The sequence below is a fragment of the Tauraco erythrolophus genome, chromosome 9 (assembly GCF_009769465.1).
Source record: "Tauraco erythrolophus isolate bTauEry1 chromosome 9, bTauEry1.pri, whole genome shotgun sequence".
NCBI lineage: Eukaryota > Metazoa > Chordata > Aves > Musophagiformes > Musophagidae > Tauraco > Tauraco erythrolophus.
This window is the reverse complement of record NC_141473.1, coordinates 33,678,024-33,692,004: the sequence shown is the minus strand read 5'-3', so window position 1 is coordinate 33,692,004 and position 13,981 is coordinate 33,678,024. Positions and strand designations below refer to the sequence as shown.

The window sequence follows — 13,981 nt, the reverse complement described above, 5'->3', positions numbered from 1 at the left end:
TAAATCAAACAAACTCATACAGAAAATAGCTGAAACGGCTCTCCTCTCAAGATGTTCACCCAAGTAGTTGAGAGGATCTATCTGCTGGGGCTCAGGGCTGCCTCTGCATCTGGACAGAGGTTTCCCCAAAGCCCTGGAGGTTGCAGGGAGCCCAGCAGTGCCCCAGCAGGTCGGTGCTGCGTGCGGGGTGCCTAACTGTACACCTGCCCTACCTCCTTACGTTGCGATGAAGAGCTGGCCCTTCACAGGCTTATGGCTGCAGCAGCTGGCTCTCCCTGGGCACAGGTGGCTACAGTGCCGGTGCTGAGCTGCACAGTGAGCCCACAAAGGACAAACAGTCACCAAAAAGCCAGATTTTATAAATTAGTAGTGATGAGGTAGCCTTCACGGAGCTTTTCTTCACCATGTTTAAGTGCCATACTGGGTATAAATATGATAATAGCTCACAGAGATATGACTGAAATGAAAATTATATGTCTGAGGAAATTACATTATGAGTATGCAATGCCATGTTCATCATTTTCTGTAAAGTTACCTATTTGTGTCAGGTAGTTTTGTTGACATCTGTGTGATCTAAGATAATATCTTTAAGCCTGACAGGAGGATTGAAGGATTTGTGCTTTGTTTGGTGTTTTTGTTGTTGTTTTCTTTTCTTGCTTGCCTTTTTTTTTTTTTTTGTCTTTATAGAACTGGCAAGAGAATTGAACTTTTCTGTGGATGAAATAAATCAAATCCGAGTAGAAAATCCAAATTCTCTTATTGCTCAAAGCTTCATGTTATTGAAAAAATGGGTTACTAGAGATGGGAAAAATGCTACAAGTAAGTTTGAGTAGTTACTTTTGGGTTTTATAAGTTATAGTCCATTTCATCTGTTGCCTGCTCTAAATAGTTTACATTGAAGAAAACATTATGAATGTCTTTAGCAAACCAGTGATGGAAAAAAAAAGTTTTGGTTATATTTTTACCAGATGTCAGATATGTGTCATATTTATTCAGTTACATATGCAGAAGGAAATAATCTGTTCTCCACATCCATAATTGATAGGACAAGTAATGATCTTACATTCCAGTAAAGAAAATATTAGGGAAAACTTTCCAATAGTAAGGAACATGAAAAATGGAAATACGCTGTCTAGAAAAGTCAGGTAATCTCACAGTATTGCGGGTCATAATAAAAGACTCAATCTCTTTCTGTGAGGAGTGATGGAGACACTGATTCTGTGCTGATTCTGCTGGTTTTATCTGTGCATTTCACTCGAATTGCACAAATTGAAAGAGAGGTTTCGATTTTTGGGTTAGGTCAATGGTGTTCGTTACCGTTCTCTAATCCGCATACACCTAGACAGTATTTGAGTCTGCTTTGATCTCTTTCACCGTGAAAGTAATTCCCAGTATTACTGTATTCTCACAAGAAGATTACTGTAAATGAGATTTCACGATGTATTACACGAATAGCCCTACACGCGTTATTACCTATATGGCTACCTGTTCTGCTGTTCCTCAAAATAAAATGGTAAAAGGATTTTTACATTCCTTTTACACTCCAGTAAAAGGATATTCTGTTTAAGTAGTAAGTAAATACGTTCTTTAAGAACTCTCTGACCTTATTCTTTGTGCCTTTGTGTTGTAATATGATTAAACTTGGGGGGAGGGAAGACTTCATAGATGTATATCTCGAATAAGTAGGCAGCATACTTAGACAAATGAGGGGGTTTGCTAGAACCAAAGGCATCAGGACAGAAACATACGCCAGCAACTTATAATGAATGCAATGTGAACGTAACTGAGAATGACAATTACACAGTTCTGCAACACTGAACTTTTTTCTGACGTGTCTTATTTGTTTTTCAGCTGATGCCTTAACGTCTGTATTGACAAAAATTAATCGAATAGATATCGTGACCCTGTTGGAAGGACCAATATTTGATTACGGAAATATTTCAGGCACCAGAAGTTTTGCAGATGAAAATAACATTTTTCATGATCCTATTGATGGTAATTGAATTCCGTGGTCATATTAAGTGCAGTGACGTGTCCAATAGTACAATAATGTTGTATACGCTAGACTTTAAAAAAGACAGTAAGTTCTATAGAAGTAATTGTTTTTAACGTGAAGGGTTTTTCCTCTCCTAAAGCGTGCTGCGGTACAATACATAGGTTGCACCTTAATATCTTAAAGAATAAGCCCAGGATCCCACAAATGTGTGCCTGACTAAGCTGTTCCCACCAGCCTCAGTGTCAGTTAACAAGACCTGAATGTTTTTCTCCTGCAATAGTTGTGCTTTGAGGCTTACCCGTGTATATTTTTAATGTCCTTGGGATTGCATGCTTTCCAAGTTACCTGGAAATAAATGTATTCTTTGGCTTCCTGTCTAGATAAGTAAAAGCAAGAATTCTTTGAAGAAAAAAAAGAAGGAGGAGGGGGAAAAAAAGTGCTTAGTAATTGCATAGAGTAAATTTATATGCAATTTACTACCAAGCCTCTTTGAGACAAGTGAACGTCAAATACTGTATGATTTTCACTTAGACCATTTTTACAATGGCAGTAGAAAAATAAGAAAATGTTTTATTAGTCTATGACAGAATATCTTTTTCAGTCTACTAATGGGTAAAATTGTGTAGTTATTTTCACATGGAAACTGTACCAACTGAGAACAGAATTGTGCAGGTTAATTTTGAGCCAGATTAAAAGGATAAATGAAGTTGTTCTTCTAAAACAGAATTGCCATAGGTATACTTACTATTTACCAGTTTGTTGAAAATGCTAAATGTTATTTTTTCTTCTTGTAAACATAAGCTAACAGGCACTGGCTTGCTACATTCTTTACTTTGATTTTTGTCCATGTATTATAAATAGTTCCTTAACTAAGATTTTTCTTTTGTAAGTAGCATTTCCTTTACTTTTTGTAATTTGTTCAAATATATATTGAGCCTTCTCTGTATTTTAGTAGGATTTTTTTTTTTTTCCTTTGGAGTATATAACCTCAGTGTACCTCCATTATTGAGCAGCATTGCTCATCATTGAATCATTGCATTACAGAAATATTTTTCTGTTGACATTTTAAGAAAGTTGCTCTTGAAATGTTGCTTGCGCCTTTTAATAGTAGCATCAATATCTTTATGAAAAAAATACGCTTCTCTGCAGTTGCTTTCTGTCTCTCCTCTTCTCTGAACCTTCCTCAAGCTTCCTTTCCTCACCAAGACCAGACCACCTTTGCTTTTCTCTCAGCTGATTCAGAAAAGAAAATAAGCAAACCCTGTTAATGCACCTCCCTTTGCAGGCAGCACAATGTCAAGTTAACCCCACAGCATGTATTTTTTCCTTTCATAGATTACCCAACCTATTATCTGCTGGAAAGTGAACTTCGGATTTTGTTGTCATTTTTATGTTTATATTCGCTGTAATACTTTTGTATGGTTTTCCTGTGTTTTCATCATTTTTTCTTTTCTCTCTTTATTTGATCAGTGTATCTGATTGTACCCATGTCACCAAGATCGCCTCACTCTCCAAGATCACCAAGATCTCCTTACCCACCACAGTCCTCTCACCTGTATAACTTTACTGTACCTGAAATATTCATATAGCTCTCCCTTGCTGTATTTGTCTTCTGTTATCCCTTTGTTAACTTCCTTTTTTAGTTTTTTATCCTGCTATCTACTGTTCTTTAGTATCCTCATTAGGATCCATTTCTGTTCTTCATTCTTTAACTATTCCATTCTTCTGGCTCTGTGGTTAAATTGGAGATATATATTAGTAGCATTGTATAGCTGGTATTGTGTATTTTTCTATAGAAGCATATAAAAAATGTGGACCTGTTTTAGAAATTGTACCTACTGACAAAAAAGTGGCTGTCCTATCTTACGATCTACTTCTGTCTATTTATTAAACTTTCAAATTAAAAAAAAAACTGGAAAAGAAAGATTTACACAATATGGCTGCAAGAGATTGTATTGGATATAGAGACAACCACCCTTGTCCACATTTGATTTATTGCATGCTCATAATGCAATCTGCTATAGCTTGAAAATGTTAAAATGGCTGCAAAAACAATTGCTGAAATCCTTACAGGCTATTTAAAAAATAGTCAAAAGTACTGGCTTCACTGTACTATTCACTGGCAGTACTCATTTTTTGTTTCACCTGTTTAGGACAAAGTAAAGAAATCTATAAGAACTGCATTAGTTCTTATACACCTGCACCTCCTCATACGTTTCATACTTTTAAGTAATTCATGAATCATTTGACATTTGCTTATTTTTCGCTCCATGCTTCATCCCAGTCAGTCCAAATGTGCTGTCTTCCTTAGGTTATCCCACCATTCAAGTGGAACTGGAAACTCCCACAGGGTTGCGCTTCGTGCCACCCACCCCTTTCCATCAGGACGATTTCTTTAGCGACACCTCTAGCCTAGAGTCACCCCTTAGAACTCCCAGTAGACTGAGTGACGTGTTAGTGACCTCCCAGGGACACGTAGATGGTACAGCAGCAGCACCGCCAGTGGTGACTGAAGAAGACACTTCACTGGATGACAGCAAACTCGATTTCTCAGTGCCTAGAGAAGGAACACCTAAAGATATTTCCATAGGCGAGAGCCAGTTGGAGGAAGTGGACCTTAAGGATTTTCCACGGTATCTTGGTAGTTATGGCGGGATATCAAAAGATGCTAAACAAAGGCAGAGTGAAGAGACTAGTAAAAGAGGAGTAAGGACTGAACAGCCTGAGAGAGAAAAGTCTGGTACTGATGAGGAGATGACAGAAGAAAAGCTTAAATCTCTGTTTGAGGACATTCATCTGGAAGAAGGAGTTGAGTCTGAGGAGATGACGGAAGAAAGAGTATGGTCAATTCTTAAAGGTGTTCAACAAGCAGAACACGAAATGTCTTCAATTACAGGTTGGCAGCCTGACTCGTCAAGTGTCACCGAGCCACCGACATCGGGACGCAGAATAGGTGGTAGCCTGCTAGATCGCTTGGACGATAGGTGAGCACCTTCGTGTCAGAGCGTGTGTGTGTAAGCAAGCCTTTCCATGCTGCTGCAGGCGCGGTGCTGAGCCCGCTGCTCTGCTATCCTGTGAGCATATGTACATGTGCAAGCAGGTACATGTGTTTAAAAGTAATATTTGACTGGATTTGGCCGCAGACAAATTACATATTTATCAGTTTTCATTCTTGGTATAGGTATTTCAGAAGTAGTCTATGTTTAGAGGCTAATACTACTTTTTGTGTTCTTTATCTTGTCCGTTTCTATTTTTATCTAATTCTAAGTGATGAATAGATGTAACTGGAATCGAGGACTGTATCTGAACATACACATTATCTGAAACCGGGGTACTACATTACTCTTACTTCTCGAGTAGCCTTTTAGCAATCATCCTTTTCATTCCATCTCTTTGCCTTCCCTTAGATAGTTGTTACTTTTTCCATACGCCAATTTTTAAATTGTCACTGGTTTTATAACACTTACTTGAAGCCTGTTATGTCGTGCTGATTTACTAGACTTCTAAAAGAGATGAGTTACAAAGCATGAGAAGGTAAGAATGGTGATACCAAATCCATCTGGTCCCGTATATTGTCTCCCAGCAGTGACAGCAGAGGGTGCTCAGGGAAGGAGGAGAGTGGATGCATACACTGTTTTCCTCCAGTACTCTCCCAAGCTCCGCTTGCTTTCAGCATAATGACCTGCTGAGATGGATGCTTTCTACATATTTATCGTCAATGCGTTTCTCTTGCATGAGCTTTTCCAGTCTCCCCTTGGACCTACTTAAGCTTTCAGCGTTCACAATATGTGTTGCTGTGTTCAGCCTTACTGGTACCCGCTGGGTGAAGAGCTCCTGCCTACCTTTGTTTTGTACATCGCTCCCATGATTACTAATTGAAGGAGCTAGGTCTGCATGAGCTGTAAATCAGCAGAGAATGATTATCTGCAGAGCGATCATTTGTCTGTCAGCAGTTTACATCCTTTGCAGCTTTGACTCAGGAGGTTTTAATGTTCCAGGTAGCATTAGATACTCTCTTACTGAATCCAGTGGGAATTCGGCCATTGATTTCAGCAAACTGATTGTCTTTCAGGACTGCAAAGCACTTCATCTACTACTGCTGTGATTTCTGTTGTTAAGCAAGTATTGTTACTCTGCATTTTATATTGTTAAATGAGTAAAATAGATTGCTTCTAGAAGTAAAAGGGCTTCCTTAAGAGGATAATATATCCATTTCTAACTCGATGAATTCAATTTGCTGTCTTTCTATAAGAGTTTTGCCAGCAAATAGCTATAGTATTTTCATGTGTACAGTCATAGTGCTCATCTGAAAGTAAGCAAAAATGCGAAAGAGAAGAAAACCGTGTATCAGAAGTGCAGGTTAAACCTGTCCGGAGGTAATCTAAGGCAAAATTTTGGTCACCTTTCTATCTTGTAGTAACCTTCCTTGCCTTTGGCTTTGTGTAGTATTGAAACTCTGCACTGTCTAAGGATTTATTTTCAGACACCCAATTGTTTTAAAGGTGTAACTTATCTGGAATACAGGTATTGTAGTCTGGGGGAAAAAATAACGTAAACTATTTGGTCGTTGCTGGTAATTGCACAGTAACAGATACTTTGATCACCTCCTTGGTCAGAGAGCAGGGGAAAGAATTAGTGCCTTGGGATTTATCTCATGATTATACAAGGAAATTTGTGTGTTTTTCTTTCCCTTTTTCCTTCCTCGCCCCGGTAAGTGGAAGGAGATTAACATAAAACATTTGGCCATGTTTCCAGTGTTGACAATATTCTCGCTGCTTCTGAAAAGATACCATGATGCCGAAGACAAGGCTATTAAATTGATTGATGTTTGCAAGCTGAATTTAAAATTTTACTTTCCTCTGTCTGAAATGTCTGTGCTGAGAATGAAGGCTCAGTAAGAGGTTCAGTGCTTTGCCCTTCTGCGTGTGATTTAGGCAATGAACTGCTGTCTATTCTTTTTTTCTTGTAGTTCGGACCAATGTAGGGATTCTGTTACCTCATATATCAAAGGAGAAGCAGGGAAGCCAGAAACAAATGGAAGCTTATCCGAATCCACAGCAGAGGCGAAAACTAAATCCTACATCCAGGAATCTTTAAATGATGTGGGAAAACAGAGTGACAAAGAAGCCCTGAAAACAAAGCCGCAAATTTCAGCTGGTACTGATGAGCAAACATTATCATCAACAGCATATCAGAAATCTTTGGAAGAGATTAGCAAGCCAACAACAGAAGGCAACAAAACATCTGTGCCTGTCAGTGTGAAGAAGATGAGCTGGAGTACTTCTGAGGATGGCAAGCCAAGAGCAAGCATCCAAGAGGAGGAGGGAGCAGTAATGTCTGAACAGAAGGTACAGTATGTCCTGTAATAATTAACTGTGTGAGGAGTCTCTGTTGCTTGACATATTGCTTGACATAATTTTTTGTACGACTTTTAATGTTATTTGTGACAGGGTTTTGTTGGGTTTTTTTTGTCCTTCTTTATGCCTTTTCTATTTATTGCTAAATTAAGAAAAATGGAAGTTAGTAGAAATTTATATTCTGCAGTGTGAATAGCATGAGATGGAGTCAGGGCAGGCAGAGGAGCCAAGCAGGGCTGCATAATCCTCTGCCTGACTGGCCCCGAGCCCTGGAAGAGGTTAGAGCAGCTTCTGGGACTGCTGTCCCGCATCGCTGGGGAACAGGCCCCTTTCCTGCCCTGACATACCACCTGTGCAAATAGTGCCAAACAGCTCAGCTGTTCTCCATCTGTTTCCAGTAAGGTGATGCCACTGGTTTCTGCTCTTTTTGTGACATTGAAGTGAGCAAAGAGATATAGGGACTCCTTGTCCCCACCCCACCCCCCTGCATTTTTTCACTCTGTTAATTTGCAGAGAAATAAATTTTGGGCAAAAATTTATTGTTTTTTATTATTATCCTCCTTATTTTTTTTGTTTCATGGCCTCACTCATCCCAACTCCAAAGTGCATCCAGCTAAGAGGAATCAAAAGATTACCAAATGTGTAAAGCACTTTTCCAAGTGGTGGTTCTTACTCTTTAAAATACTGCAGAGGGGCTCCCCTTCATTTCTACCTTGCCTGGCTCGCACATCCTTAACTGCAGAACTTCAGTTATGGATTATTTTCTGACCATGAAGATTTTAATAGCTTTTTCAGTTGCTTATATTTATTTCCCAGAAGCTTAAAAGTAAAGTTGATTCAAAGAATGGCTTCTAGCCTCATAGCTGTGTGCATCTTGCACCCCAGCAGTGGGAGGGTTGCCATAGAATAGACCACAGGACTGCAGCGAACCAGGCTGAAAAAGAGAATTGCTGAGCTGCTTCTACATTCCTCTCTCTGCTGAGATTGTCTTTTCCTGGATGTAATACAGGAGATTATAACTTCTGGAAGCGAGGTATTTCAGTAGAATTGCTTCTACATGATATAGCTTCTTTTTTTACTTGTAGCATAATAAAAATGTTGGCTGTGGTGGGCTGCTATAAATCATTCTGGTTTAAATGAATTAATTTTAAACTATTCTTTCGATTATACAACCATGAGTTCTTTTATTAGATGGTAACATAATCAGTCTCAGCAGTTATGCAGCATATGATTGTTATTATCTTGTTATTAGTTCGTGACACAGTTGCAGCAGCGAAGATCTTTCCTAATGTTCACTAATTACTGGAATACTTAAAAATGTAAGTAAGAGCCTTCTGCAGAGGCAGTTAAAGGCAGATGGCAGAGTTCCTTTAGTGCCGGTCGGCTTTGGGGCAGAGCTCAGGCAGATACTATTACTCTCAGTCTAAATGCAGGAATAAGAGTAGATGGACACTGTCACAGTCCTGCACTTCCCCCTCTGGATTCCCATCAGCAAGAAGATAAGTTGTCACCCACTTCTGTGTCGTCTTTACTTTTGGATATCCCATCTGGATTGGGAAAAATAAGCGCGTGCTTTTTGCACTACTTTTGCTGTATTGGTAAAGGGTGATAAGATTATCTTCTAAATAACAAGCCTTTTTATAGACCTGATCTTTGAATAAACCGGTATCAGAAAATAGTGTCATTTCTAAACCTGAGTCTCTCACAAAGTCTGAATGGGTAACAAACTAGTGGTTTTCAGAATGATAACAAGAATTGTTTCTAGTATCCTGTCGATGTTTCTTCAAGAATTCTTATAATCTAATTTGAAGCCAGTAGTTTAATTACTAACACAGTCTGTTTCATGATGGGACTCTTCATCGACTGTCATGAAAACAGAAAGAGAATTTCAGCTACAGTCTTTCTGCAAGGCATTCTTCAGAAATGCTCCATAAAGAGAACAGTATGGAAGAAACAGACTTATTTCTGTGGAAAGAAAGGGGGAACGAAATAAAATTACTTCTCAAAGTAAGATATTTTTTCCTATGACCCGTTGTGAAAGAGCTAAGAAGCAATAGTCATCCAACTGCAGGGTGAGGGCTGCATCAGTGTTTTGGCATACAATTTGCAACAAGAGATAAACTCAGACGATTGATATTGGGCTGCTGCCTGGTGATGTGGGTAAAACAAATTGTTGGTCTCATCCCAAGTCCATGTAAAGGCCCCAAAGCTTACAAAAGCAGTGCAGTAGGCCATATAATTCTCTTCGAATGCTCAAGCATCAAATTCCAGTGATCTTTTTAAATGAGAGGAGCATAGCACAATTGGTCTGTTATCCCAAAGAGGGTGACATCCACCACATGGCGGAGGTGACTCCCAGTGTCAGAATTCCATTACAAATAAACCACTTGAATCTACTTATTAAAAATAACTCTTCCTCCAAGCCCTCTGGGAATCTTCTTCTGCTTCTTGTTACTTCTTCAGGATAGGCTTGGATTATAATTTATTTGTATATTTATTTGGCTAGTGTTAGAGGACAGCAGGAGACTTTACGTGGAGGTGAATAATGTCATCCTGCCCTAAATGCTTTTTGTTATATAGTCCTTTTTCTCCTCCATCCACCTATGTCTACTCTTATCTTACGCATCATTTCTGAGAAATGCTTCTTGTTTCGGATGTCTTGGGCCAGATTCAAAAAGAGAAATTAAATGAAATGAAGTAAGCAGTATCTGCTGCTCATGACTTGAAAATCAGTTTTGGGCTGTCATTGAGTAATTATAGAGAAAATTTTCAAATTTCTCTATTCAGAAAAAGATTGGTTCAGTGAAACATCATTTGAGAAGGGCCTCTGCCCTGTGTCCATCACACACATAGGTATGAAGCCCTCCGTCAGGCATGTGCACAAAGAGCTGTTCAGCCTCAAAGCTGAGGAGCTCCTTGGGTTTCAGAGGGGAAAACATTGGGACTGTCAGAGGGTGACAGGATGGAGTAGGCACCTGCATGCGGCTGTGGTACTTCCCAACACCAAGCCGAGACCAGCGTCAGGCTGTTCCCCCTTGCCCTGAGCTGAGGTCTACCAGTTCCCTTCTTAAAAATTGCAGAATGGTTTTACTTCACACTACAGTTTTGCTACTTAAAAGCAAATAAATGCTGAGCAGGAAAGCCATTTACATGGAGAAGTTCTTCAAAATGCTTATTTTCAATCTTCTTTGTGGAGATGCTACACTGAATTTTTCTGTGTGGCTGTCTTCTTTCTTTATGAGGGAATTCACGTCCCATACCTTGTGAATCCATACAATTAGTTTGAACATTAATTTTAAGGAGAAAAAAGCAAGGAGTTATGACAAGGGTTTTTTGTACACAAAATTTGTAACAACTATGTAAGATTTAGAAATTCCACAGGTCGGATGCATTCCAAGTACCATTTTCTAAGACTTAAGAGCTGCTGAGTTACTCCGTAGCTGGTATACTTACCAAGCTCCAACATGCCAAGGAACAAAAAAGCCTCCTCCCACCATATACTTTAAGAGCAAAACTGCGAGTCATTATGTACATAATAGACAGAGGAAAAACACTGTCCGTGATAACCTCTGTTTTCTTCTCCTAGTCCTGATCAGCATGTTCTGTCTTGCAAATGTGCTGTTCAAATGTACTAAACTGCATTTGTTAGGAATGTAGTGACAGTGACAGTGAGATTGAGAGTGAGTCGAGCTCAGATGAAGAGCAGAGAATTACTACAAGAGTTTATCGTCGGCGGTTGATTCTGAAGGTATTTTGTCATTTGGGTTCCTGAGGTGACGTTGGCATGGACGTGGGTTTGGACTGCTGTGTCAGAATGTCAGTTTTGGCATACTGGAGTCCCTCTGGTAGTGTTGCTTTCCATTGCCAGTATGCATTTATAACCAAGTGCTAGGTGGCCTTTCTTGCTTAACCCGGAGGTTTATGGTTGTCTTCTTCTGGAAAACAACTGTGCTGCATGGCATGTCGTGTCCTTCACTGCCGCTGTTTTGCATGCTGTCTTCAGACTACAGCTAAATGCAGAGTGTTGGTCTGATGTAGAGCAAAATGAATTGCAGACAGATGTGGGTGACAATTTTTTTCCTATTTTCTTAAAAAATTTATACATTGCAGGAATGTACATGAGTGGGATATAGAAGAGTATGAGCCATGTACTCTGGTTGAAACTTTTGGTACTAAGCGCTTAATGTGTTCTGAAAAACCTCCTCAAAACAGCAGGTGATCCTGATTTAAAACCTGTCAAAGTTGTTAAGAGTCTTTGCATCGCCTTCAGTCGGCTTTATTTAGTATATCTATTTACAGATGGCCTTTATTTGCAGCACAGCATAATTTATATATACTGATAACAATGGCATAGTCATATAAATAATTGCATTCGCCCTCATTTTTTCTTGTATGGCCATACAGTATGGCATTATTTGCCTGCAGCATATAGCATAAGAAAATAATTCTGCTCCGCATTGCAAACTATTATGTTAATCCCTCAGTAACTTGCAGGATTTATCAGATTCTCATTAGAAAATCATGTATTCAAGCCATGAAAAAGACAGCCAACCGCCCTAGTGCTAATACAGCACTAGCTGAGTTTGCCAAAGATAGGAATCACTTCAGGAATGATTCGTGGCACTCTGATTGCACATATCTATATTGCTGTTACTCCGCATTCTTTGCGGAGAAGAGTTTGTATATGGGCACTGCACCTTTTGTATGATGTGGATGGCAGATGAGCTGCTCTGCACAGCTACTGAGTTGTCCATGTCACAGATGCTTTTGGAAAAGGCAGGATGACATTTCTGACTGTCTTCACCTTGAATTTCTTCAGTATACCAGTCACGCATCCGTTTGGGACAAGGCAGGAATTGCAAAAATGAACTCAGTAGAAGTGAATGTTTTGTCCGATACCTCATCTTCACAGGCAGATGCTGCTGCCTTCCACGAAAGGCACTGGGCAGGTTGGGGTATAACCCTTCATCAGTAATTCCCTCTGCAGATAAGACATGGCTGGTCAGAAACAGGAATGTGGTTTCTGTTTTCAAACGGAGCAGGCTGCCTGTGGGTGATTACAGACTCTTGAATGCTGTAGGAGCATTTCTGGTAAGGCATTAAGTATCCGTGTGCTGAAAGTTTTAATGGCTGCATAGTTGGCCTATGACTGACAATCCCCCACCCAATTTATGTCTGAACTACTTGAGTGTCCACTGCTTTGGAGTCAGGAAATATCGGAGTAGAAAAGGCAGCCTTCACTTGCTTTCCAAGTACATCCGCAGTGTTTAGAGAAAGACATAGAAAATTGTTTTTAAATGCGGTGGTATAATTTGGGGTTGAACTTTTAACAGAGCAACAGTAAAGCAGCGTATATAGTGGTGTAATGTGCAGCTAGTGCAGATGCAGTTGGGAAGGTGTGCTTGGCGAGTGGAGGTGGCAGAACCCGCTCTGTTGGGAACGCGTCTGAGCTGAATTGGATTCAGGCTGTACCTGTCTCTTGATTAGAAAATACATGTGATACTTCTGTCATTTTCTGATGATTTATAGCTTCCTCTTATCTTCAACTGCAGCTCAAGACAGGCTTAAAACAGAACAAGAAAAATTTTCAAAGCAGCAGTCATCAGGCTGTTAGAGAAAGAGTTTGATAGCGGAAGCAACCATTTCAATAGGTATATTTTGGTTATGTAAAGTCCATGAAATGGTGGTGTGAAATGGAAGAATCAAGCTTTAACTTTGGTAGGGATCTGGACTTTAGTTTCTGCACATTCCTGGGAGCAGAGGTTTGGTTTGGTTGAACTGAAATGACTGTGAGAGCACGCACCAGCTGAGGAACAGCTCCTTGTTCAGGGAAGAGGTCTCAGGATGTAGTGCTGAGGCCCGGAGCAACGTTCTCAGCCTGCAGAGTGAAAATAGCTCCTGTGTTTCTGCCGCAGGGCCCCCAGCAGCAGTCGGGAGCAGCGGGTGTTGTGCCTGACCCCATGGCCCCAGTGCCCCCTCTGTGGCTTGCAGTGAGCGGGGCTGGCATCGCTCGCACGGAGCAGTGGTGGAGGGGAATCAGGCTCTCCTTCCACTCTTGTGTTTGCTGACACTCCTGGCTGGCCAAACAGTTGTCAAGGGGTGATGCAGAGTAGGAGGCAGGGACACATCCCCTCCTGCTCTCCCGTTCCCCGGACAGGGACAGCAAGCCGGCCACACACTGCTGATGGAATGCCGCACAGACCACAGGAGTACTTATCCTGTACTGTCTTATGGTACGGTTACTTAGGAGCCAGCCCTAGAAACCTTTGTGAGTTTGCATTCTCTGGAATAAAATCTCTTTCCAACATCCGAAAAACCTGGGCGCAGGCTTCATCAACGGCTGGCAGTGCTGTGCCCGTGCCGTCAGCCCGCTCTGCCGGCTTGTGCCAACAGCTGCAGCAGCAGGGAGGGACAAGGGAGCGCTTGGAGCCTCTGCGGGCAGAGCTGCACGCAGGAGCTGCCTTGTTTTCCCGTAATGTGTATTCATTACTGCCTGTATGTTGCCTTAAAAAGCAAGAGGCGCTCGTGTAGCCTGCAGGGATAAAGTTTGGTAACACCAAAACCTTGAGGATAAATTGAGTCCTGTGGAAAAAGGCTTTGCTGTGTGCCTCCACAGCTACTGTCAGGG

At 40.7% G+C, this 13,981-nt stretch overlaps 1 protein-coding gene across 1 annotated transcript in view; it reads left to right on the top strand.

The window, feature by feature from the left end:
* ANK3 (ankyrin 3) overlaps positions 1-13,981 on the top strand; it is a 203,057-nt gene that overhangs the window by 181,650 nt on the left and 7,426 nt on the right. Inside the window, 5 exon segments of the mRNA XM_086616892.1 lie at positions 688-819; positions 1,852-1,995; positions 4,308-4,980; positions 6,966-7,344; positions 11,003-11,101. Coding sequence (XP_086473018.1) covers positions 688-819; positions 1,852-1,995; positions 4,308-4,980; positions 6,966-7,344; positions 11,003-11,101 — 1,427 coding nt within the window.